Raw genomic sequence first — 26,444 nt, 5'->3', positions numbered from 1 at the left:
GGAGCAGAACTGAAATGTGCATGTTCTTTCCTTTTCATATTTAAGAAATGCAGGGCTTCAGTACCAGACAGTACTTGCTCATTCAAAGCACTGGATACGGGTGTAAATGTTCTCGTAACCACCTTAACGCCTTTGGTTCCCTCCATTAACCTCTGTAGGCTTTCGATCTTCCAGATGTCATCAAGTGGTTCACTGTGGTTGTGAACTATTATTCGTTTTTAAGGATGTTGATTATCTTCCAAAACAGTGAAGTATAAAAGAAAAATCATATTGTTAGATTGAAACGAAAAAATGTTGTTGCAAAAACATGTAATAATGATAGCATCACATTCTAAATCTTAGTGAACAGAATTCATTGATCTGCAAAATGTAATATTTATGGAGTCATTGCTTTTTTTTGTTATGTTTTTTGTTGGTGTGTTTATTTTAACCCTTCAGGGAAGGATGGCATTTAACACACCTGTCTCACATTATAGTAGAATTCTATTCAGTGGTTGTATTTTCCAGAGTGATAAAACATGTTTCAAATGTCAGAAAATGTCAATACTATAAATTGTATGGCCAAACGGTACACCGGACAGCTCTACATTAACATTGGCTTGCTTTGATTGTGGCACATGCGAACGAAGCAAACGGTTATTTTGTAAAATATTAAGGTATGTATCTCCGAAGCACTGAAGAAATAGTAGCAACTTGTAATTTGTATGTGCACCTCGGTCCTTCTGGAGCCTCTGTTAAAATGCAGCCTATCTAGGTAATCGTAACACAATAGTAGTTCTGATGTGTTTCTGTTAGGCACTATGGACATTTAACTGTAAGACACACCAGAAAACAATTGTTTAATGAGGGTTATTTTGAAGCATTTTAGCTTGTCAGCCTTCGCCTACATAGCTTTTTGCAATAAGTGTTGTTTAAATCTGTGTTGCTTGTCTTTTTTCCAGCAGTACGCACAGCCAGGCCTACAATACCTACAAGGACAACAGATTTACTCACCACACCCCCAGTCAATGGTGGTTCCGCCAACACAAGCAGTGGCAGCCTTAGTTGCAGCAGCCCCTGGCCAGCATCAACCAATACAACAGGTAAGCTGAAAAATTAATCTTGTCAAATCAGTGTATCATCTTACTTACATTTTAGTTTGTTATACAAAATGTACTGGCTCCAAATTTAGTCGGATATTACGTTGTTTTGTTTCCAATTTTAACCTTTTTATGTCCATCTTTTTTTACTTGGGAATTGTTGAATCGAAGACATGAAGTAATCAGTGCATTGACAGTCTGCTTTACTCAGATATTCTTTAAATACCATTATACGTTTGCACCCTGGGTTTCTCCTACTGCCAGCCCATGGGTACTTTGACAGAGCATTCATCATGGTGTCTCAATCCTGGCCTCTGGACTTGAGAAGTTATTCAAACCTTATTATACCTTGGTTATCTGAGAATCTGATTCTTCTTGAATTTAGCTTTGCTTATTTAGGTCACTGCTCTGACAATTTAGCAGCCCTGTCAACTACCAGGAAGTGAATCACCAGGTCTCTCTTCAAGTGGTAGCAGTGCTGCAACTGTTCTTTGCTGCAGAAATGTGATGGTCATTTTTCTTTTTTTTGCCATGTACCTTTGTAAATCGAACCTTTGTAATGATACCTGCTATGGTTTTTTTTAATTGTATTTCAAAAGAATCAAAATATTATACCAGACATAAATATAAATAAAGATATCTCTAATAATTCATGCAGGAAAGAGATAAGATCTTATCATACTGAATCTTCATGCATCATGAATAACTTAGACACGTAAGCATAGATCTCAAAATTCATACAGAAAAAGATCCTAACCCACGGAGTCATGAAAGTGCATTATAAGTAATAGCAGCCAATGAGACAGTCCCGCAGGTGGAAAAGAGAAAAAGTGTATTCTCGATCAATACATAACTGTGAATACCCCATCAATTAAAATGTTATTGCAGTGATCCCTTCATCCATTTAGTAACTGGGGCCCATATCTTAACCCCTTCGCTGCCAGGCCTTTTCCCATCCTGTGCCGAGCCTTTTTTTTTGGCTATTTGGGGCAGTTTGCACTTAGGCCCTCATAAAGTTTTGTTCACAGAAGCTACCCACGCCAAATTTGCGTCCTTTTTTTCCAACATCCTAGGGATTCTAGAGGTACCCAGACTTTGTGGGTTCCCCTGAAGGAGACCAAAAAATTAACCAAAATACAGTGACATTATATTTTATTTATTTTTTAAATGGGGAAAAAAGGGCTGCAGAAGGCCGCTCGTGTTTTTTTTCCCTGAAAATGGCATCAACAAAGGGTTTGCAATGGCAAGATCACCATCTTCCCGGCTTTCAGGAACAGGCAGACTTGAATTAGAAAACCCAATTTTTCAATACAATTTTGACATTTTACTGGGACATACCCCATTTTTACTATTTTTTGTGCTTTGTCTCCTTCCAGTTAGTGACCGAAATGGGTGAGAAACCAATGCTCGATCCCAGAAAGCTAAACATTTCTGAAAAGTAGACAAAACTCTGAATTCAGCAAGGGGTGTAGATCCTACAAGTGTTTCCTACAGAAAATAACAGCTGAAATAAAACAATATTGAAATTGAGGTAAAAAAACAGCCCTTTTTCTCCACGTTTTACTCTGTAACTTTTTCCTGCGATGTCAGATGTTTTAAAGAAATATACCGTTACGTCAGCTGGACTCTTCTGGTTGCGGGGATATATAGGGCTTGTAGGTTCATGAAGAACCCTAGGTACCCAGAGCCAATAAATGAGCTGCACCTTGCAATGGGTTTTTATTCAATTCCGGGTATACAGCAATTCATTTGCTGAAATATAAAAAACAAACTTCCCTGGCCTCTGGTGGGCTTTCTGCGCTCTCCCCCCCCCCCCCCCCGTTGGGGGTAGATGGGCCTTCCAAAAATAGGCCCATCTGCCCCCAATGGGGGCCAGATATGGCCAACAGTAATGTGCCCCCATGGGGAGCGACCCTTACCCAAGGGGCTGCCCCTAAAGAAAACACACGCACACACACACACCAATCCCCGGTGCCTAAGTGGTTTCTGCCCCCATGGGGGCAGATTGGCCTAACACAAATCGGCCGATCTGCCCCCAAGGGGGGCAGAAATGGTCTAAATACAATTTGCCACCCAGGGGAGTGACCCTTGACTAAGGGGTCGCTCCCGACCTCTAAAAAAAAAAAAAAAACTTTTACAAAAATTTTTTTTTTCAGCCCTGGCGCCTAGAGGTTTCTGACACACCTGGGGGCTGATCGGCCTAATAACAATAGGCAGATCTGCCCCCGGGGGGCGGGGGGAAGAAAAGGCCTAAAATAAATTTGCCCCCCACCTCTAAAAAACAAAACAAAAACAGAACCCCAAAAATTTGTATATCTGGTGCCTAGAGGCTTCGGTCCCCCCCTGGGGGCAGATCGGCCTAATAACAATAGGCCGATCTGCCCTCGGGGGGGCTGAAACGGCTTAAAATATATTTGCCAGTGCTCCCTCTGGGCTCTGTGCCCAGGACGTAATGGTTACGTCTTGGGCACTCAAGCACTGTGCTGCAGGACGTACCCATTATGTCCTGGGCACAGAAGGTGTTAAATCCCCACCACTGCATATTTTTGCCCCCCCCCACATTAATATAGGCTCATCTCCATATGATGCATTGCTAGTTACCTAGCTGTCATTGCTATAAACCAGGTGGGGCGGGGAGGGTCAGGACTAAGCCATTGAGAGGTGATACACAGATACACAGCTGGGCCACGGACATAGCCACGAACAGGTACCCTGCCTCGCGTTTGAGTGCCTCATTGGGCAATCAATCACCCCTAAAATAATCAAACCTGGGGTGATATGAAGATGGACCCCCATTATTCCTCCCACGAAGATTCCAATCTCATACAGAAAGCCCTGCAGCTTAGGACAGGCAAAAAACGTTTACTTAGTCTGCCTCCTGGACCTTCATCTATTTCATCAGTTGGAATTACCCCCGTCCCTACCACCCCATTTGCTACCTTTGCAGGAGTGTATTAAAGATTGAAAATGTTCATGAAATATTGGCTTTTTAACTGCGCAGTTGATAATCCTTGTAGGAAGTTGGCTCTGTATATACTATTTCAACGTAAGAAATAGTGTGCACAGAGTCCAAGGGTTCCCCTTAGAGGTAAGATAGTGGCAAAAAGAGATAATTCTAATGCTCTATTTTGTGGTAGTGTGGTCGAGCAGTAGGCTTATCAGAGGGTAGTGTTAAGCATTTGTTGTACACACACACAGGCAATAAATGAGGAACACACACTCAAAGACAAATCCAGGCCAATAGGTTTTTGTATAGAAAAATATCTTTTCTTAGTTTATTTTAAGAACCACAGGTTCAAGATTTACAAGTAATACTTCAAATGAAAGGTATTTCACTTAGGTACTTTAGGAACTTTGAATTAGCAAAATAGCATGTACAGTTTTCACAAAAATGGCAATAAGCTATTTTATGGTAGTGTGGTCGAGCAGTAGGCTTATCAGAGGGTAGTGTTAAGCATTTGTTGTGCACACACAGGCAATAAATGAGGAACACACACACTCAAAGACAATTCCAGGCTAATGGTTTTTTATATAGAAAAATATCTTTTCTTGGTTTATTTTAAGAACCACAGGTTCAAGATTTACAAACAAGACTTTAAATGAAGGGTATTTCACTCAGGAATCATCACAATAGCATGTACAGTTTTGGCAAAAATGGGAATAAGCTATTTTAAAATTGGACACAGTGCAAAATTCAACAGTTCCTGGGGGAGGTAAGTATTGGTTAGTTTTGCAGGTAAGTAAAGCACCTACAGGGTTCAAAGTTGGGTCCAAGGTAGCCCACCGTTGGGGGTTCAGGCAAACCCAAAGTTACCACACCAGCAGCTCAGGGCTGGTCAGGTGCAGAGGTCAAAGTGGTGCCCAAAACGTATAGGCTTTAATGGAGATAGGGGTGCCCCGGGTTCTAGTCTGCCAGCAGGTAGGTACCCGCGACTTCAGAGGGCAGACCAGGGGGGTTTTGTATGGCACCGGGGGGGGACACAAGTCAGGACAGAAAGTACACCCTCAGCGGCACAGGGGCGGCCGGGTGCAGAGTGCAAACAGGCGTCGGGTTCGCAGTAGGTTTCAATGGGGGACCCGGGGGTCTCTTCAGCGATACAGGCAAGGGGGGGGGGGGGGGCTCCTCGGGGTAGCCACCACCTGGTCTAGGAAGAGGGCCACCTGGGGGTCGCTCCTGCACTGGAGGTCAGATCCTTCAGGTCCTGGGGGCTGCAGGTGCAGTGGGTTTACTAGGCGTCGGGTTCTTTGAAGCAGGCAGTCGCAGTCAGGGGGAGCCTCTGGATTCCCTCTGCAGGCGTCGCTGTAGGGGTTCAGGGGGGGTCAACTCTGGCTACTCACGGGCTCGCAGTCGCCGGGGAGTCCTCCCTGTAGTGTTGGTTTTCCGCAGGTCGAGCTGGGGGGCGGGGGGGTCGGGTGCAGAGTGGAAAGTCTCACGCTTCCGGCGGGAAACGTGAGGTCTTTTAAAGTTGTTTCTTTGTTGCAAGTTTCAGTCTTTGTGGAACAGGGCCGCTGTCCTCTGGAGTTTCTTGGTCCTTTTAGATGCAGGGTAGTCCTCTGAGGCTTCAGAGGTCGCTGGACCCTGGGGGACGCGTCGCTGTTTCAGTTTTTCTCAAAGTGGGGAGACAGGCCGGTAGGGCTGGGGCCAAAGCGGTTGGTGTCTCCGTCTTCTCTGCAGGGCTTCAGGTCAGCAGTCCTTCTTCGTCTTCAGGTTGCAGGAATCTGATTTCCTAGGTTCTGGGGTGCCCCTAAATACTGAATTTAGGGGTGTGTTTAGGTCTTGGAGGGCAGTAGCCAATGGCTACTGTCTTTGAGGGTGGCTACACCCTCTTAGTGCCTCCTCCCTGAGGGGAGGGGGGCACATCCCTATCCCTATTGGGGGAATCCTCCAAATCCAAGATGGAGGATTTCTAAAGGCAGGGTTCACCTCAGCCCAGGACACCTTAGGGGCTGTCCTGACTGGTGGGTGACTCCTCCTTGTTTTTCTCATCATCTCCCCTGGACTTGCCGCCAAAAGTGGGGGCTGTGTCCAGGGGGCAGGCATCTCCACTAGCTGGAGTGCCCTGGGGCATTGTAACATGAAGCCTGAGACTTTGAGGCTCACTGCTAGGTGTTAAAGTTCCTCCAGGGGGGAGGTGTGAAGCACCTCCACCAAGAGCAGGCTTTTGTTTCTGTCCTCAGAGAGCACAAAGGCCCTCACCACATGGGGTCAGAAACTCGTCTCTCAGCAGCAGGCTGGCACAGACCAGTCAGTCCTGCACTGAACAATTGGGTAAAACACAAGGGGCATCTCTAAGATGCCCTCTGTGGTGCATTTTTTGATAAATCCAACACTAGCATCAGTGTGAGTGTATTATTCTGAGAAGTTTGATACCAAACTTCCCAGTATTTAGTGTAGCCATTATGGTGCTGTGGCGTTCGTGTTTGACAGACTCCCAGACCATATACTCTTATGGCTACCCTGCACTTACAATGTCTTTTGTTTTGTTCAGACACTGTAGGGGCATAGTGCTCATGCACCTATGCCCTCACCTGTGGTATAGTGCACCCTGCCTTAGGGCTGTATGGCCTGCAGAGGGGTGACTTACCTATGCCACAGGCAGTATTTTGTGTGCATGGCATCCTGAGGGGGATGCCATGTGGACTTTGCCTTTTTCTACCCACCAACACACACAATCTGCAGTGGCAGTGTGCATGTGTTAGGTGAGGGGTCCCTTAGGGTGGCACAACATATGCTGCAGCCCTTAGGGACCTTCCCTGGTCACAGGGCCCTTGGTACCACTGGTACCTTTTAAACAGACTTATCAGTGTGCCAGGGGTGTGCCAGTTGTAGAAACAATGGTACATTTTAGGTGAAAGAACACTGGTGCTGGGGCCTGGTTAACAGGGTCCCAGCACACTTCTCAGTCAAGTCAGCATCAGTATCAGGCAAAAAGTGGGGGGTAACTGCAACAGGAAACCATTTCCATACAGGAGGTGAGCCCTACTGTGACTCCGCAGCCCCAGAGCCCAGAAGTATCTCCGACGCCGTCAGTCTATGAGGTGGCTCCTCATAGCTCTCAGTTTTCTCTGGCGCCGCAAGAGCCTGATGTGCAGCAGCAGGATCAAGAACAGCGTTACCCTGCATTCCGGCCTCCGGGAGCGGATCCAGTGGCATTTTTAAATGCCATGTATGCTGTGTTCTAGGCTATGGCCCCTGCTGGTGCACTGGCGGGTCCCACGGTGTCATTAGCTTTTTCTTTGGGCTCTCCGGCTCCATATCAGACAAAGCCGTTTATGCCGTTCTACCCGGCTGAGGGTGCCAGGTCGACGTCGATGATGTCTCCTCGAGGTATGGCGTCCTCATCTAGATCCGTGGTGCTGTTGCCACCTCCGCGTCAGCCGACACCGATGCACTCCCCTGGCCAGCCGGCTCCATTACCTGCGTGCCAGCCGACTCCGAAGGAGACGCGGTTGGAGTCCGTGTCAGCGCTGGGTCCGAGTAATGCTCGGATTCATGCATCCTCTTCTGTGCCTGGTCGGGATTCGGTGTTGATGTCGACGCCTAGGTTAGAATCCCGCTTGAGGTCTTGGAGAAAGGCCTTGCATCTTCTTGAAGAATACCGACAATTGGAAGAGGGTGAGCTTATGGAACCTTCGGAGGAATTCCAAGGATTGGGATAGGCCAGTGGATTTGGATACTTCCCCGGAATGGGACATTTTATCTCCGGTGGAGTTTACGGGGGAGGCAGCGTCATTCCATTTGGCCATTAGAAAGGCAGCGGACTATTTAGACCTGCCCCTTATCTGCAGCAGAGGTGAAGACAAATCTGCTTACTGAGGTGCTGCATCCTTCTACATCTTCAGCTGATCCTTTGCTGCCCTTCAACAAGGCATTGTTGGAGCCTATTATGGACTTGTGGAGGAAGCCAGTTTCGGCTCCAGCTGTTAAGACAGCAGTGGCAAGGAGACATAGAGGGGCACCTGAGGATCCTGGGTTCCTTTCTTTTAATCCTACCCCGGAGAGTTTAGTAGTTCAAGCGTCTTGTTCCACAAAGTCTGTTCCTGGTTCGTTCCCTGCGGCCCCGTCTGAGAGGGATTCTGTGAGAAAATGCCTCCTTGGCATGGTTACCCCCTGACTTTTTGCCTTTGCTGATGCCAGGTTATGATTTGAAAGTGTGCTGAGGCCTGCTAACCAGGCCCCAGCACCAGTGTTCTTTCCATAAACTGCACCTTTGTCTCCACAATTGACACAACCCTGGCACCCAGGTAAGTCCCTTGTAACTGGTACCCCTGGTACCAAGGGCCATGATGCCACGGAAGGTCTCTAAGGGCATGCAGCATGTCTTATGCCACCCTGGGGACCCCTCACTCAGCACAGACACACTGCTTGCCAGCTTGTGTGTGCTGGTGGGGAGAAAACGACTAAGTCGACATGGCACTCCCCTCAGGGTGCCATGCCAACCTCACACTGCCTATGGCATAGATAAGTCACCCCTCTAGCAGGCCTTACAGCCCTAAGGCAGGGTGCACTATACCACAGGTGAGGGCATGGGTGCATGAGCACTATGCCCCTACAGTGTCTAAGCAAACCTTAGACATTGTAAGTGCAGGGTAGCCATAAGAGTATATGGTCTGGGAGTCTGTCATACACAAACTCCATAGCACCATAATGGCTACACTGAAAACTGGGAAGTTTAGTATCAAACTTCTCAGCACAATAAATGCACACTGATGCCAGTGTACATTTTATTGTGAAATACATCCAGAGGGCATCTTAGAGATGCCCCCTTAAAAAATACCCGACTTCCAGTGTGGGCTGACTCGTTTTACCAGCCTGCCACACACCAGACATGTTGCTGGCCACATGGGGAGAGTGCCTTTGTCACTCTGTGGCCAGGAACAAAGCCTGTACTGGGTGGAGGTGCTTCTCGCCTCCCCCTGCAGGAACTGTAACACCTGGCGGTGAGCCTCAAAGGCTCACCCTCTTTGTTACAGCAGCCCAGGCCATCCCAGCTAGTGGAGATGCCTGCTCCTCTGGCCACAGCCCCCACTTTTGGCAGCTAGGCCGGAGGAGATAATGAGAAAAACAAGGAGGAGTCACTGGCCAGTCAGGACAACCCCTAAGGTGCCCTGAGCTGACGTGACTCTGACTTTTAGAAATCGTCTGTCTTGCAGCTGGAGGATTCCCCCAATAGGATTAGGGATGTTACCCCCTCCCCACCGGAAGGAGACACAAGGAGGGTGTAGCCACCCTCAGGGCTAGTAGCCATTGGCTACTATCCTCCCAGACCTAAACACACCCCTAAATGGAGTATTCAGGGGCTCCCAGAACCGAGGAAGATTGATTCCTGCAACCTGAAGACGAAGAAGGACTGCTGATGCTGACCTGAAGCCCTGCAGAGAAGACTGAGACACCAACTGCTTTGGCCCCAGCCCTACCGGCCTGTCTCCCCACTTAAATAAAACTGCAACAACGACGCGTCCCCCAGGGTCCAGGGCCCTCTGAAGCCTCAGAGGACTACCCGGCATCTAAAAGGACCAAGAAGCTCCCGAGGATAGCGGCCCTGTTCACCAAGACTGCAACTTTGCAACAAAGAAGCAACTTTTAAAGACCACACGTTTCCCGCCGGAAGCATGAGATGTTCCACTCTGCACCCGACGCCCCCGGCTCGACCTTCGGAAAACCAACACTACAGGGAGGACTCCCCGGCGACTGCAAGCCCGTGATTAGCCAGATTTGACCCCCCCCCCCCCCAAGCCCCCACAGCGACGCCTGCAGAGGGAATCCAGAGGCTCCCCCTGACTGTGACTGGCCGCTTCAAAGAACCCGACGCCTGGGAAGCATACTGCACCCGCAGCCCCCAGGACCTGCAGGAGCGAACCCCAGACGGCCCTCTTCCTAGCCCAGGAGGTGGAAACCCCCCTCTGCCCCCCCCTACGCATCGCTGAAGAGACCCCCCGGGCCTCCCCATTGAATCCTATTGCAAACCCGACGCCTGGTGCACTCCGCACCCGGCCGCCCCTGTGCCGCTGAGGTTGTACTTTCTGTGCCTGTTTGTGTGTCCCCCGGTGCCCTACAAAACCCCCCTGGTCTGCCCTCCGAAGTCGCGGGTACTTACCTGCTGGCAGACTGGAACCGGGGCACCCCTATTTCCATTGAAGCCTATGTGTTTTGGGCACCACTTTGACCTCTGCTCCTGACTGGCCCTGAGCTGCTGGTGTGGTAACTTTGAGGTTGCATTGAACCCCCAACGGTGGGCTACCTTGGACCCAACTTTGAACCCTGTAAGTGTTGTACTTACCTGTGAAACTAATATTTACTTACCTCCCCCAGGAACTGTTGATTTTTGCACTGTGTCCATGTTTAAAATAGCTTATTGCTATTTTTGGCACAACTGTACATGCTATTGTGATGATTCAAAGTTCCTAAGATACCTGAGTGAAATACCTTTCATTTAAGGTATTGTTTGTAAATCTTGAACTTGTGGTTCTTAAAATAAACTAAGAAAATATATTTTTCTATATAAAAACCTATTGGCCTGGAATTGTCTTTGAGTGTGTGTTCCTCATTTATTGCCTGTGTGTGTACAACAAATGCTTAACACTACCCTCTGAAAAGCCTACTGTTCGACCACACTACCACAAAATAGAGCATTAGAATTATCTCTTTTTGCCACTATCTTACCTCGAAGGGGAACCCTTGGACTCTGTGCACACTATTTCTTACTTTGAAATAGTACATACAGAGCCAACTTCCTACAATTACCCTTCCTTCTTTCTACCCTCCTCCCCACCCCTCTAAAGAGGAAGAGAGACTCCATCGATTGGACCCTAGAAGGGCTCTCAGTTTTTATATTGCGAGGACAAAAGACTTTCGCCTAGAGGATCAGCTGTTCGTGGGGTATGTTGGTCAGTGGAAGGGCAGAGCAATCCATAAAAGAACGATCTCCAGGTGGGTCATTCTTTGTATAAAAGTTTGCTACTCACTGGCAAAGAAAGTTCCTCCTGAGGGAATCAGGGCTCCCTCCACCAGGGCTAAGTCGGCCACTTCGGCCCTGGCAAGGGGATCCTGGTGGTGGATATTTGTAAGGCGGCAACTTGGGCGTCCCTCCTCAATTTCGCTAAGCATTACTGGTTGGATGGTGAGGTTTGGAGGCACGGCCATTTTGCGCGGTCTGTTTTACAGGATTTCTTGGTGTAATCAGACGGGCACCCACCTTCGAGTGCGCTACTGCTCTGGGACTCTAAGAATCCACAGGTAGTTTGTATCCATCAGAAGAACAAGTTACTTACCTTCTGTAACTCTTTTTCTGGTGGATACAATAGCTACCTGTGGATTACTCACTGTCCCGCCCGCCTCCCCGTTGTCTGTCATGGTTTTTCATTATGTTGCATCATGAGGGTTTTATGTGTATATGTATTTATTGGATTATTGTGGAAGTTGGTTCGCACCTGTTCGCCTCAAAGGCCCGTAAAAAATGGGTGAAACTGACATCAGCACACCGACGAGGACTTCTTATTGGCACGGTGACGTCCGATGGAGTTTTGTGGAGCCGCGCAATTGTGACGTCCTCGTCGACGTGGAGAGCTAGGAAGAGCATTTCCGTTGGATGTTGGTGCAAGGATGAATTCATAAGGTGAGGAATCCACAGGTAGCTATTGTATCCACCAGAAAAAGGGTTACCGAAGGTAAGTAACTTGTTCATTTGTAGCAGGATTGTTCTAAAAAGATATACCACCTTTGACAGGATACTAATTTTTTAGAACATTACCTCTTCCAAACATAGTCAAGTATAAACGATCTACCCTTTCCAACTCCTGCTTAATGTTACCTTACATTGCTGTCATATTTAGTTAGACGATTCTATCTACATCTGTTGTAAGTTTCATCCTGAGATAAATGGCCATTGTGACTACTAGAGCATCCTTAAAAGTGACACCCTCAGTACACAGTATTTGGGTCTTCTGTTCATTGAGCTTATAGCCAGAATGTGCTTCAGACAGACGAGCCTGAGCCTCAATCGCGTAAATCGATGCACGCGGATCCGTTGTAATGAGCACTGTATCGTCAGTGTATGCCAGTGCCTTATACTAAATTTGGTGAACTATTACAGGCTTAATTTTGGCACTTTCTTCCAGCTTCTGTAGAAAAGGGTCAATATACAGAGCAAATAAGACCAGGAGCATGGGCTTGTCTGGTATCTGCGATTTGAAAGGCCAGAAACATGGTGCTTGATGACCTACAAGGCAATAAAATACCATTTGTCAGGCCTTTTACAACTCTAACCGACCATCCAATTATGAGATCGAAATATTCTACTCTCCCACCTCATGCACAAGTCCAAATAGAATACACAGTCCTTTGACACAGCAGGAATCATTAGTTTAGAAATAGCCCAAGGCCATAGTGGCCACAAAGAGATAAATTCCATTCTCTTTAGATGTTACCCTGTGGCACAGGAAATCTGTTTGACAGGTCATCCCACAAATAATCATAAATGCTTTGATGACACACAGAGTGTAAAACCTCAACGGGCATCACAATTATTAGCATCTTCATTTGGGCACTTAACAAGCTTTACTCAAATCTTGAAACACTACCTCCTTTCAGCTAATATTATAGTGATATTCAAAACTGCACAAAAAACACTTTTGTCATCTATCCAAAATTGCAGCTGCAAAGCATCACTTGTTATGAGATGACCGTGTTTTAGATGATATGTTCGTGTCACGCTATATGCTATTTTAACATCTGAGATGGCTCACACAGAAGAACAGACACCTAAAGTGCTTTCTTCTGGGATGATCAACTCAACAAGTTACAGACAGTTAAACGCTGCATGTTGTGCCAACTGTAAGTTTACATATATAGTAGGCTAGCTGCTCCCTACGTTATACACACAGGATATGTGTCCAGATTATGTGCACAACTAACCAGCAATACTGATTAACTTGAAAGTAAACATGTCATAGTCTAAAGAATGCCTAGCATTAATATGGTGTATTAGTCTACAACAAGCATAGCTCAAGAGAGTATAAGTCAACCAGTTAAATAGTTTTTATGTACTGTTTCCACAATGCTTACTATGATTGCAGCATGATAATGCCCTACAGTAAATTCTTCTGTATATCATCATGGTAGATATTTGATCTGCAGCCTTCAAAAAGCTCTGCGCTACAGAAGTAGCAGTGGGCCAAACAAGATTTGGCTGAAGCTGGAACGACAACACAGTTTACTTTTTAAAATAGTAAATTGATTCTTACGAGGATTAAAGTTAAATTAAACATGCATGAAATGATCAAGGATTCTGTTGTCTTTTTAATACACATTTCATCGACATCAGGATTTTCTAGCATTACAGAGCCCCGTTGTTTCTGGAAAAGTTCTGAGCAATCACACCCCACCCTCATCATTGTGATAAGATCAGTGTACAAGAGCTGGATGTAGGCAATAAATTTAGCCTAAAAAAATAGGTGTTGTAGAAGGGCGAACAGATAAGAACAGCTTTCCAAATTGAAGGCCTTCTCTGTGTCGGCAAGTAAGACCACTGCTGGGCAATGCAGGAACTTCTCTAAGGCCAGTGCATTGTGTAGTCGTCTGATGTTGTCTGGTGGCTCTGTGGTGCATGAACCCCGACTTGTCATGGTGTACCAAAGTGGGGATCAACATCAGTAGCCTACCATCCAATGTTTTACCAATTATTTTAACCTCTGAGTTGAGCAAAGGTGATACGAGTACTTGTCTAAGGGATCCTCCAAGTTTGGGGGTGACCGCTATCTCGCCCCTCCAGAAGTTTAGTGAGAGATGGCCTCTGGTAGGGGATCCTTCAGTTTATGCATACATTGTTTCAAAAATGTGGATGAAAGGGGTCTGGGCCGGGGGTCTTTCTGGGTTGGAGTTTGGCGAGAGCCGATCATAGCATGTCTGCTGTGAGATCTCACTCCAGGGAGGCCCTTTCACTCACTGAGAGACTTAGGGGGACGGATGTCAAATACAAGCTCCTCTATTTGCTGTGCTGGTATAATGTCCGCTTGGGCGCATAGCTCCCAGTAGTATGATGGAAATTGTTGGACGATCAATCGGGGGTGTTTAATTTTCCGATTGGTTTGATCCTGAAGGTATGGCATTGGTGTATGACATTTAATGTTGAAACACAGTCCATGGAGTAGTTTGCTTGAATTATCCCCCCCACTAGTAAATACAGGTTTATGAGGCGAGCCACATCATCCTTACCTCACCCATCTGGACTTGTCGGATAAACTGCTGGGGATGTGTCACCATTCCCTTCAGGCCAGTTGGTCCAAGTACTGGCGACTGTGCCTCTAAAGGAATGAAATGCAAGCTTTGAGAAGGGAAAGGGACTGTGAACCACCGCTTTTTTCCCCTGACAACTAACTTGTAGCTGTCTTGAGGGTGACTTTAAAGGCTTCCAGATGGTACCTGGGGAGTCCATTAGTCAATTCAAGGCGAAATAGAAGTCAGTTGGTTGACCTATGTGTTTCATGTAGTGTGTCTTGTAAGGGACCATGCGGCCATGTGCAATTGCATTATGGGACGTTGGTGTTGCAGCCTCATGTAAAGGCTGACTGGTGTGTAGTCTGACAGAACACTGGCCTTGTGAAGTTTTGTGTCCTTGGTTTGAGGAAGTAGTCTAACCATGAAAAGTAGTGATGCACATGAGAATATAAAGTATGTCCCTCTTCTCCCGGGTGTTGCAGCCTCCATAGGTTCATCTGGCCTATGGCTTCCATGAATGGGGCCATCAAGGAGCCTCTGTCCCTGCCCCGGTGTCCACCAACCCATTGGTCTTCTGATTCATCCATCACCCCGTTTCAGCCACACCCAAACATCAATAAGCCCTCTGCCCCCCCCCCCCCCCCCTCTCCCACTCAAAGCCCCCCCCCAACCCCGCCCGCCCCCAAAAAAATCTCGTGACAGGCTCCAGAAGTGTGGCTCCCAGAGGGGGAGGGTTATAAACAGTAATCAGTGTTAGGGTTCCACCACAGAACCTGAAACCCCCGTGTAGGGCTCCACTGGATTAGACCAACTTTTCTTTAATAGTAACGGAACATGTTTTTTGATCACTGTCTGTCCCCCTCATGAACCCAGAGTTGGCTTTTTAGCTGAAACCGTATCTGACAAGGCAGTGGGATTCTTGTAGGTGCAATATGTTGGACCCCCATTTCTTGGCCTATTTAAGGACCACCCCTCATTTACTTAAGCATGCCATTGATGTTTCAAGTGATGGAGTTGGTCTTGTGTATCCCCGTGGTGTGTGGTCACCCATCCAGTTCGGTAGTGGCATTTGCTGTGGTTAAGGACTCATGGGATTGTAGAATATAATCCAATGCTGACTTCAACAGGGTTACTGACCCAACTCTGAACCACCACCCCCTCCCCCGTCCATACTTATGTAACATGAAGTATGTGTCATAGAGTAGGCCAAAGCCCACCACCAATGGGGCACTAGGATGGTCATGCCCAATCTGAACATATTCCTCTAACAATTTATTTCTTCACAAAGAAAGCTAATTCTCCCGAATAGGCAGCTTCCTGTGACTACCAGGATTAATTTGCCAGTAGTCTGTCACCTCCCCACCACAACCAGGGCGAGGGAGGAAGAGGAGTATCAAGGTTAAAGTAAGCTCAGGACAAGCACCTGCACTGGCCTCTGGTCCCCCTGTGAGGGCAAGCTCCTAAGAAAACTGATTGATGCTTGATCCATCTTTCAACTGGTCGGTGCCCAATTGGCAGCGAAGGGGTCATCCCCATTCAGGTCCCTCTTGTCCACCCTTTCATCACATAGGTTCCATTGTTTGCTGCTGTCGGGATCTCCAGTTCGAGGGAGATTGGTCTCCACCACATGGTTGTCTCCAGGTTCATGCAGGGGAGCGCAACGACCGTCCCACTGTCGAGGATTCACCATTAGTCACCTGTGGGGTGTGGGATCTGATGTGTACCATCTCGTCTGTCCAGTGGAAGACTTCCTCCAGCGAGTCAAAAAAGAGCTTCTGGGATTTGTAAATGACTTTTGAGTTTGGCCGGTTGACTTATGAGTTTCGGTGTTGGCAGCTATGAGGGTGGTCATTGACAGCTGAAACTACATTGTGGGAATTACTATCTAGGGTCCCCGTTTTGCCCTCTGCCCAGTGTCTGGCAGGTGAGGAGCCGACCAGTGATTTGCTTGCACCAGCAGTTGCCCAAGATGACAGATGTGGAGGATTGAGACGTGAGGCTTGCATTAGTAGTGGCTCTACCCTGGAGGCCTGCTGCAGTGTGACCCTGAATCAGTGTCCCAAATCCAATCCCGCTCTGATTAAGAAAAGGCAGATAAAAATATTGGTAAGGAATGTAGCATGGATATCTAGGATGCTTCCAGAGGAGGAATGGGTCAAATTTATAGACTCCCACAACATGTGCCTGTTTCAGGAAACATGGAGTAGGACCTTCTTCCATAGTAGCGGGTTCACTTCCTACTGTAATAATTCAGTCAAGAAAGATAAAGGTAGACTATCTGGTGGTTTAGCAATATTGGTAAAAGTTGCACTTTGTTGCAAGATCAAAACTCTCCCTATTGATTCCCTGGACATTTTGGCTATTGATCTGGCCTTCCCTTCTGGTCTGAAGACAAGTGTTTATAATGTGTATAATTGGGTGAAATCTAGTAAGATGGAAACTAGTACTATAGTGATTCTTCTCTTAGCAATTGCAGAGTATATGGGTAGCAATCCACTATTGGTGGCAGGGGACTTCAACTGCTCTTTTGAGCCATTCGCAGCCACCCCTCTAGACACAACTATTGGGTGGGATAGAAACTGAAAAATCCCTTGACTTGAGCTCCTCACTGTTAGATGGACTGAAAAAGCAGCCAAGTGTTCGCCTTAACACTACAGTACTGTTTGAGGGCCACCAACGGATGTCCAATTCCGATTGGAAGGGCAAAATGAGGTATAATAGACCTGGATGATCAAGTCGTATTGGATTATTATTTGTTTGATTGTGGGCTTTGGCCCGCTGTACAAGATATGGAAGTGGCTGAAAGAATAGACAGCGACCACAAAGCTTTAACCCCACCTATACTTGATACTCTCGGGATGAAAGCTGTCTCCAGGGGTTCCAGTGATCTGGGTGTTTTGTCCCAAGCTAACAATCTAAGCAAGATAAGATGGGACTGAGTGGCAAAAAGCTCTTCCTTTCCTCAAGAAGTAAGAATAGAAAATGAAAACTATGCATGATGCCCTAGACTCGCAGATCAGGGATACCTTGGGCCAGTCAATCAGGTAAGGGACGAAATTGCTCAAGGACCACTGTATGATACAACCAGGAATGCAGGAAGGTGAAAGGTGAGCTTCTAACTGCAGCAAAATCCAGTTCATGAAAGGACTTTGTGAGGAGTAGATTCAGAATAAGACTGGATCATGCCAAGAGGGAATTGGAGAGCTCTTTATGGTCCTCTCTGCATACAGGCCTGGTAGAAAAAGGTAACAAGTCCTTTCGGAAGAAAGCAGAGATGCCTGAATGGTCCTAACACTGTTCTCGAATTTTCCGTTCAACCTCATGAGTGGGTGACTCACTTTTGTGGATTGTTATACCTGTGGCAGTGATGAGGAAGAGTCCAACCTTTTGGCAAAGGCTACACCCAGTAAGCAATACACCCTTGTATGTTCCCCACAACAAAACGTATGCAGCAATTAGCACATGAATCCTAACTAGAGTTCCAGGGCCAGATAGGATTCCAAACAACTTACAGATCCAGAGGTGTGAGGGGCTTATATCAACCTCTTGTCAATGGTATCCTTTTGACTATGAAGATGCCTGATTCTTGGAAGCTGATGGAGATCACACAGGTCTTCAAGGAGGGCCCACCCTGGAAGTTACTGGCCCGCTAGTTTAACAGATTCTTTGCAGAAATCTTTTGTAAACAAATATTGGTGCCTCTCCACGAGTGGATTACAGAAGGAAATAACCTGGCTGATTTTCAGGCGGGGGTTTGCACTAATATAAGTACCTCGGACCAGGTTTTCTGATTTATTTATATCTGTTGGAAAGAAGTGAAATTGTATGAGGGCAAATTGCTTTAGCGTTTATGAACAGCTTTTGATTTGGTGCCTAGGGTAAACTCTGGAAGGTGTTGCCCGAGATGGGAATCCCTGCTAACTTACTGGATATTTTAAGGAGAATACATGCAGACAGCATGGCCCAGGTCAGGTGGGGAGAGGAGGGAGAACTCACTGAGTCCTTTAAGATCAAATGTGGAGTTAAACAGGGGTGTGCTTTAGCCTCTACCTTTTTCTTGTTAGCTATCAATGGGGCTGTGGGACATCTGGATAGAGATGGGTGTAATGCCCCTAAGGACGGGGGGGAGAAGGGCCTGGCCCTTCTCTTCGCCTATAACACCCAATTGTTATCAAAATCTCCCCAGGGGCTTCAACAGTTATTGGTGACTTTAATTCTTTCTAGGGAGCGTGGGCTGGAGCCAAATGACACAAAGACAAAGTATATGGTTTCCTCTAATGGTATTTTGAAGCCACCCACGAGATGCTGGGGAGAGCCCTATTGTTTATCTATAACTGAGCATTGTTGCATAAGATCTTTACTCAGTCTCCTGGTGAGTACTTCTTGAAGCCAAGTTTTCACAGAGTTGGCCCAAAGGAAGATTACACACAAAACAGAGTGTAGGCTTTTTTGATGTTCTGGCAACGGGTGGGGGCTGCTAATGCACTTGCCTCCTACCGGGTGTGACTTATGGATATTAACCTGTCCTCGTGTGTTAGTAATCTCCCTTGGCTGCGCTTTCTTAGGGCACTGTTGAGAAGACTGGGGTTAGAGTTATACTGGAAAAGTCCAGAGAAGCTGTCCCAGATATCCAGAGATCGAATCAAAGAAATCTACTAGGAATTTATCATGGTGGAAAGTGTGACCACATTTTCGGTATCATTCAGTTCAGCGTTTATATAATTCAAACCCTACCCTCAATACGAACACACCATTACAATAAGTGATATCTATGTCAGCTGTTTCTGTGTGGCAATTTGATTTCTACCTCCTCTCTGTAGGAAGGCAGCTCTGTGTGTTTTTATTATTTTTATTCTTAAACCGTTAAGTGCGGGCTTCGGCCACTGGCCGAAACCACGAATGGGGTTAGAAAATCTTCAGGTGCATCGCACCCGAGGATTTTAAATGTATTTTATTTTTTTTAAACCCCTGGGAGACACAGAAGTTCTTCTGTGTCTCCCCCCACCCGCCCTTCGCGGCGCACTGACGTCACATTGTTGTTTTCCCCATCGGAGCAGAAAGCGGCCGTAGGGCCGCTTCCTGTTCCAATGGGGAAAACGGCCACAAACAGCCTTCCCCCGTTCGGGAATGCCTCGTATGAAAGGGGAGACTGAACCCGTTTCCTGGCCCGCGATCGCAGCACAGCTGTGATCGAGGGCCAGGAAACGCCACTAGACACCAGGGATTTCACTTGGGGGAGGGGGGGGTCGGCCACCTTCGGAAAACGGGCCCCACCCCGGCCATATTTTTTTATTTTAAGGTTGGTGCCCCCTGGAGGGGGGCGGGGGCGTGATTACGCCACCCACAGGGGCTAATTTAAAAATAAAAAAAAAAGAAATTGACAGGGGGTCGCCCGCGGGCAGGGTGACCCCCTGTAGGGGCAATACTTTTTTTTTTTTTTTTTTTGTAGTTGTAGGGTTTCCCTGGGGGCCATTTTGGCCCCCAAGGAAACCCTACAATTACCAAAAAAAATACAGATCTATATATATATATATATGTTCGATGGCATGTGTAGCTGCAGATACACATGCTGTGCACAGTCCGCCATCTGGTGTTGGGCTCGGAGTGTTACAAGTTGTTTTTCTTCTAAGAAGTCTTTTCGAGTCACGAGACCGAGGGACTCCTCCCATTTCGAGTCCATTGCGCATGGGCGTCGACTCCATCTTAGATTGTTTTTTTTCCGCCATCGGGTTCGGACGTGTTCCTTTTCGCTCCGTGTTTCGGGACGGAAAGTTAGTTAGAATCTCGGAAAAAAATCGTCGGTATTGTTTGCGTTCGGTATCGGGTTAGTTAGCACAAATCGACACCGGATTCTGAAGAGCTCCGGTGGCCCTTCGGGGTTTTTTCGATCCCCCGTCGGGGCCTGGTCGGCCCGGCCACGTGCGACTTCAAGGCTCATGGAACGGACCCCATTACGCTTCTGCCCAAAATGCCATCACAAGTATCCGTATACGGATCACCATCTGGTCTGTAACCTGTGCTTGTCCCCCGAGCACAAGGAGGATACTTGTGAAGTCTGTTGAGCGTTTCGGTCGAGGAAGACGCTGAGAGACCGAAGAGCCAGGAGACTGCAAATGGCGTCCACGCCGACAGGTCAAGAACGCTTCGAGGAGGAAGAAGAAGCTTTCTCCATCCGCGAGTCGGATTCGGAAGAACTCGACTCCGAAGAAACACACCAAACCGTGAGTAAGACGTCGAAAATCAAGACTCACGAGAGGTCTACAAAAGCCCAGGGGACGCCACCGCCAACAGGCCATGGCTTAACCCGAAAACTAGCTGACCCATCCAAGGCACCAAAAAAGGGCATGCTGGTGTCGAAGTCATCCGACTCCGGTCGAGATACCGCCACACAGCAACCTCGGAGCCGAGACAGCAGCTCCGAGAAACTTCGGCACAGAGACAGCGGCACCGAAGAATTTCGGCACCGAGACACCACGCCGAAAAGAAAGAAGGTTTCTTCGGAGCCTAAAAAGACTTCCGAAAAGGTTTTGGTTCCGAAACAGCCAGCCTCGGAGCTGAAAAGTAGTTCCTATACAGAGGAACAAGGATTAACCTCCCAATTACATAGATTAGGAGAGGAGCTTCAAGCTGTAGAGCCTGACTACACACAAAGAAGGCTTCATATTCATGAGGACACAGGGAAGATAACCACTCTTCCCCCAATCAAAATAAAGAGGAAACTTGCCTTTCAACAAAAGGACAAGCAACCACAGGCAAAGGTGGCAAGGAAAACAACCCCACCACCGTCTCCACCACCATCAATACATGCATCACCAGCAACTCCACCAATGATGCATTCACCAGCTCATACCACAATGAGTCAGGATGATCCCGATGCATGGGACCTCTACGATGCTCCAGTGTCTGACAATAGCCCAGACTCTTATCCTACAAAACCGTCACCACCTGAGGACAGTACATCCTATACACAGGTGGTCGCAAGGGCAGCCGAGTTTCACAATGTCTCCTTACATTCGGAACCAATTGAGGATGACTTTCTCTTTAACACCCTATCCTCCACCCATAGCCAGTATCAATGCCTTCCCATGCTCCCAGGAATGCTAAGACATTCAAAACAAATTTTTCAGGATCCGGTTAAAGGCAGAGCCATAACTCCGAGGGTGGAGAAAAAATATAAGCCACCGCCCACAGATCCAATATATATTACAACACAACTAACACCAGACTCAGTAGTTGTGGGGGCAGCTCGTAAGAGAGCCAACTCTCCTACCTCAGGCGACGCACCACCTCCAGACCAGGAGAGCCGCAAATTTGATGCTGCGGGAAAAAGAGTTGCAGCACAAGCAGCAAATCAGTGGCGTATTGCCAATTCACAAGCACTTTTGGCAAGATACGACAGGGCTCATTGGGATGAAATGCAACATTTCATCGAACACTTACCCAAGGAGTTCCAAAAAAGAGCGCAACAGGTGGTGGAAGAGGGACAAAGTATCTCAAATAATCAGATACGGTCTTCCATGGATGCAGCAGATAAAGCTGCAAGGACAATAAACACTGCAGTCACAATACGAAGGCACGCATGGCTGCGCACTTCTGGGTTCAAACCGGAAATCCAGCAGGCTGTGCTCAATATGCCGTTTAATGAACCTCAATTGTTTGGGCCGGAGGTAGACACTGCCATCGAAAAACTCAAAAAGGACACCGATACAGCCAAAGCCATGGGCGCACTCTACTCCCCGCAGAGCAGAGGCACATTTCGGAAAACACCTTTTAGGGGAGGGTTTCGAGGTCAACCCACAGAAACCACAACCTCACAAACAAGGCCTACCTACCAGGGTCAATATCAAAGGGGAGGTTTTCGGGGGCAATTTAGAGGGGGGCAATTCCCAAGAAATAGAGGAAAATTCCAAGGCCCCAAAACCCCTCAAACTAAGCAGTGACTCACAAGTCACACATCCCCATCACATAACACCTGTGGGGGGAAGACTAAGCCAATTTTACAAACCTTGGGAGGAAATAACAGACACTTGGGTCTTAGCAATTATCCAGCATGGTTATTGCATAGAATTTCGCCAATTCCCTCCAAATGTCCCACCGAAAACACACAATATGTCAAAACAACATATAGATCTTCTAGGACTAGAAGTTCAAGCATTGCTACAAAAGGACGCAATAGAATTAGTTCCAATTCAACAGAAAAACACAGGAGTTTACTCACTGTACTTCCTAATACCCAAAAAGGACAAAACTCTGAGACCAATACTAGATCTCAGAACACTAAATACCTACATCAAATCAGACCACTTTCACATGGTCACGTTACAAGATGTAATCCCACTGCTCAAACAGCAAGACTACATGACAACATTAGATCTAAAAGATGCGTATTTCCATATACCAATACATCCTTTACACAGGAAATACCTAAGGTTCGTATTCCAAGGAATACATTACCAATTCAAAGTGTTGCCATTCGGAATAACAACTGCGCCAAGAGTTTTTACAAAATGCCTGGCAGTAGTAGCTGCACATATCAGAAGGCAGCAAATACATGTGTTCCCGTACTTAGACGACTGGTTAATCAAAACCAACACTGTAGGAAGTTGGCTCTGTATGTGCTATTTCAAAGTAAGGAATAGCATGCACAGAGTCCAAGGGTTCCCCTTAGAGGTAAAATAGTGGTAAAAATAGATAATACTAATGCTCTATTTTGTGGTAGTGTGGTCGAGCAGTAGGCTTATCCAAGGAGTAGTGTTAAGCATTTGTTGTACATACACATAGACAATAAATGAGGTACACACACTCAGAGACAAATCCAGCCAATAGGTTTTTATATAGAAAAATATCTTTTCTTAGTTTATTTTAAGAACCACAGGTTCAAATTCTACATGTAATAGCTCATTCGAAAGGTATTGCAGGTAGGTACTTTAGGAACTTCAAATCATCAAAATTGCATGTATACTTTTCAAGTTATTGACAAATAGCTGTTTTAAAAGTGGACACTTAGTGCAATTTTCACAGTTCCTAGGGGAGGTAAGTATTTGTTAGTTTTACCAGGTAAGTAAGACACTTACAGGGTTCAGTTCTTGGTCCAAGGTAGCCCACCGTTGGGGGTTCAGAGCAACCCCAAAGTCACCACACCAGCAGCTCAGGGCCGGTCAGGTGCAGAGTTCAAAGTGGTGCCCAAAACACATAGGCTAGAATGGAGAGAAGGGGGTGCCCCGGTTCCGGTCTGCTTGCAGGTAAGTACCCGCGTCTTCGGAGGGCAGACCAGGGGGGTTTTGTAGGGCACCGGGGGGGACACAAGTCCACACAGAAATTTCACCCTCAGCGGCGCGGGGGCGGCCGGGTGCAGTGTAGAAACAAGCGTCGGGTTCGCAATGTTAGTCTATGAGAGATCTCGGGATCTCTTCAGCGCTGCAGGCAGGCAAGGGGGGGGTTCCTCGGGGAAACCTCCACTTGGGCAAGGGAGAGGGACTCCTGGGGGTCACTCCTCCAGTGAAAGTCCGGTCCTTCAGGTCCTGGGGGCTGCGGGTGCAGGGTCTCTCCCAGGTGTCGGGACTTAGGTTTCAGAGAGTCGCGGTCAGGGGAAGCCTCGGGATTCCCTCTGCAGGCGGCGCTGTGGGGGCTCAGGGGGGACAGGGTTTGGTACTCACAGTATCAGAGTAGTCCTGGGGTCCCTCCTGAGGTGTCGGATCTCCACCAGCCGAGTCGGGGTCGCCGGGTGCAGTGTTACAAGTCTCACGCTTCTTGCGGGGAGCTTGCAGGGATCTTTAAAGTTGCTGGAAACAAAGTTGCAGCTTTTCTTGGAGCAGGTCCGCTGTCCTCGGGAGTTTCTTGTCTTTTCGAAGCAGGGGCAGTCCTCAGAGGATGTCGAGGTCGCTGGTCCCTTCGGAAGGCGTCGCTGGAGCAGGATCTTTGGAAGGCAGGAGACAGGCCGGTGAGTTTCTGGAGCCAAGGCAGTTGTCGTCTTCTGGTCTTCCGCTGCAGGGGTTTTCAGCTGGGCAGTCCTTCTTCTTGTTGCAGGAATCTAATTTTCTAGGGTTCAGGGTAGCCCTTAAATACTAAATTTAAGGGCGTGTTTAGGTCTGGGGGGTTAGTAGCCAATGGCTACTAGCCCTGAGGGTGGGTACACCCTCTTTGTGCCTCCTCCCAAGGGGAGGGGGTCACAATCCTAACCCTATTGGGGGAATCCTCCATCTGCAAGATGGAGGATTTCTAAAAGTTAGAGTCACCTCAGCTCAGGACACCTTAGGGGCTGTCCTGACTGGCCAGTGACTCCTCCTTGTTATTCTCATTATTTTCTCCGGCCTTGCCGCCAAAAGTGGGGCCTGGCCGGAGGGGGCGGGCAACTCCACTAGCTGGAGTGTCCTGCTGGGTTGGCACAAAGGAGGTGAGCCTTTGAGGCTCACCGCCAGGTGTGACAATTCCTGCCTGGGAGAGGTGTTAGCATCTCCACCCAGTGCAGGCTTTGTTACTGGCCTCAGAGTGACAAAGGCACTCTCCCCATGGGGCCAGCAACATGTCTCGGTTTGTGGCAGGCTGCTAAAACTAGTCAGCCTACACAGATAGTCGGTTAAGTTTCAGGGGGCACCTCTAAGGTGCCCTCTGTGGTGTATTTTACAATAAAATGTACACTGGCATCAGTGTGCATTTATTGTGCTGAGAAGTTTGATACCAAACTTCCCAGTTTTCAGTGTAGCCATTATGGTGCTGTGGAGTTCGTGTTTGACAGACTCCCAGACCATATACTCTTATGGCTACCCTGCACTTACAATGTCTAAGGTTTTGTTTAGACACTGTAGGGGTACCATGCTCATGCACTGGTACCCTCACCTATGGTATAGTGCACCCTGCCTTAGGGCTGTAAGGCCTGCTAGAGGGGTGGCTTACCTATACTGCATAGGCAGTGAGAGGCTGGCATGGCACCCTGAGGGGAGTGCCATGTCGACTTACTCATTTTGTTCTCACTAGCACACACAAGCTGGCAAGCAGGGTGTCTGTGCTGAGTGAGAGGTCTCCAGGGTGGCATAAGACATGCTGCAGCCCTTAGAGACCTTCCTTGGCATCAGGGCCCTTGGTACTAGAAGTACCAGTTACAAGGGACTTATCTGAATGCCAGGGTGTGCCAATTGTGGATACAATGGTACATTTTAGGTGAAGGAACACTGGTGCTGGGGCCTGGTTAGCAGGGTCCCAGCACACTTCTCAGTCAAGTCAGCATCAGTATCAGGCAAAAAGTGGGGGGTAACTGCAACAGGGAGCCATTTCCTTACACAAGCCCCCCCCAGCCCACAGGCCAGGAGACTCAGCCAACGCTGGAAGAGTCTTCCTAGTCTGTCAGGCGAGGAAGAGTAGAGGAAATGGCTGGTTTGTTGCAGGGCCTACTCTGCCTTACATCCTCCTGTTCAGGTCATTCCCTCTGGGGAACTGACCCACTTCCACAGTGATAGGACCTAGTCTGAACTGCCTCTTGTCTGTGCTTTTTATGTCTTCACCCATTCTCTCTATTTTGAGGTCAGAGGTATCCACCTCTGCTAATCTTATCTTAGCCAGGGTCACCCCTAGCTTACCCAAAGAGGTTACCCAGAGCTGGAGTAACCCCACCATGACCAACAGGGTCAGGGGGCCTAACTTGTTATTTGGCATGGGGTCAGACCACCATGCCAAGGATAGTGCAGCCATAAAGGCTAACACCCAGCAGAGGCCACTGACAGCTGTCAGTGCCCAGAACCACACCTTTAGCTCTTCGCCTAAAAGGGAAGGGGCTAAGTTACAGGCTTCTTTGGGTTCAGGTTGCCTGTCTGCTGTATTAGAGTGGGGGGTTACCACATCTTGTAGTAAACACCCTTCTTCCACTCTTTCTTCTGTTAGCTGAGGAGCCACCCACACAGGTTTAACAGTTGCCTGACTAGCCAGGACTTCTTGTGGGTCAGGTTGGACTTTATCAGGGCCATTTTTGGAGTTCTCCCCTACTGGAGCAGAATCTCCTTGGCTTGCTGTAACCTTGGCTAAAGGTTGTCCACCCTTCCTACTCTGTTTTCTTTTCTTCTTCTTCTGGGGTCTGCTTGCATTTACTGCAGAGGCAGGACTTCCAGAATCCTTGGGAGAGGACTGGCACTGGACCAGTTCCTCTCTTGGGCTCTGAC

At 47.7% G+C, this 26,444-nt stretch overlaps 1 protein-coding gene across 3 annotated transcripts in view; it reads left to right on the top strand.

Moving 5' to 3' along the window:
• The window catches only part of SETD2 (SET domain containing 2, histone lysine methyltransferase), a 1,164,442-nt gene that overhangs the window by 752,799 nt on the left and 385,199 nt on the right, over positions 1-26,444 (top strand). For 2 of the 3 annotated variants that reach the window (XM_069210931.1, XM_069210934.1), the window contains one exon: positions 942-1,082. In XM_069210931.1, the coding sequence (XP_069067032.1) occupies positions 942-1,082 (141 nt within the window). The remainder of the gene's footprint in view (positions 1-941; positions 1,083-26,444) is intronic. The other variant, XM_069210932.1, reaches the window with a different exon arrangement.

This window comes from Pleurodeles waltl, chromosome 10, assembly GCF_031143425.1.
Source record: "Pleurodeles waltl isolate 20211129_DDA chromosome 10, aPleWal1.hap1.20221129, whole genome shotgun sequence".
Lineage (NCBI taxonomy): Eukaryota > Metazoa > Chordata > Amphibia > Caudata > Salamandridae > Pleurodeles > Pleurodeles waltl.
The sequence above is the reverse complement of the archived record's forward strand: the minus strand, read 5'-3'. Positions and strand labels throughout refer to the sequence as shown.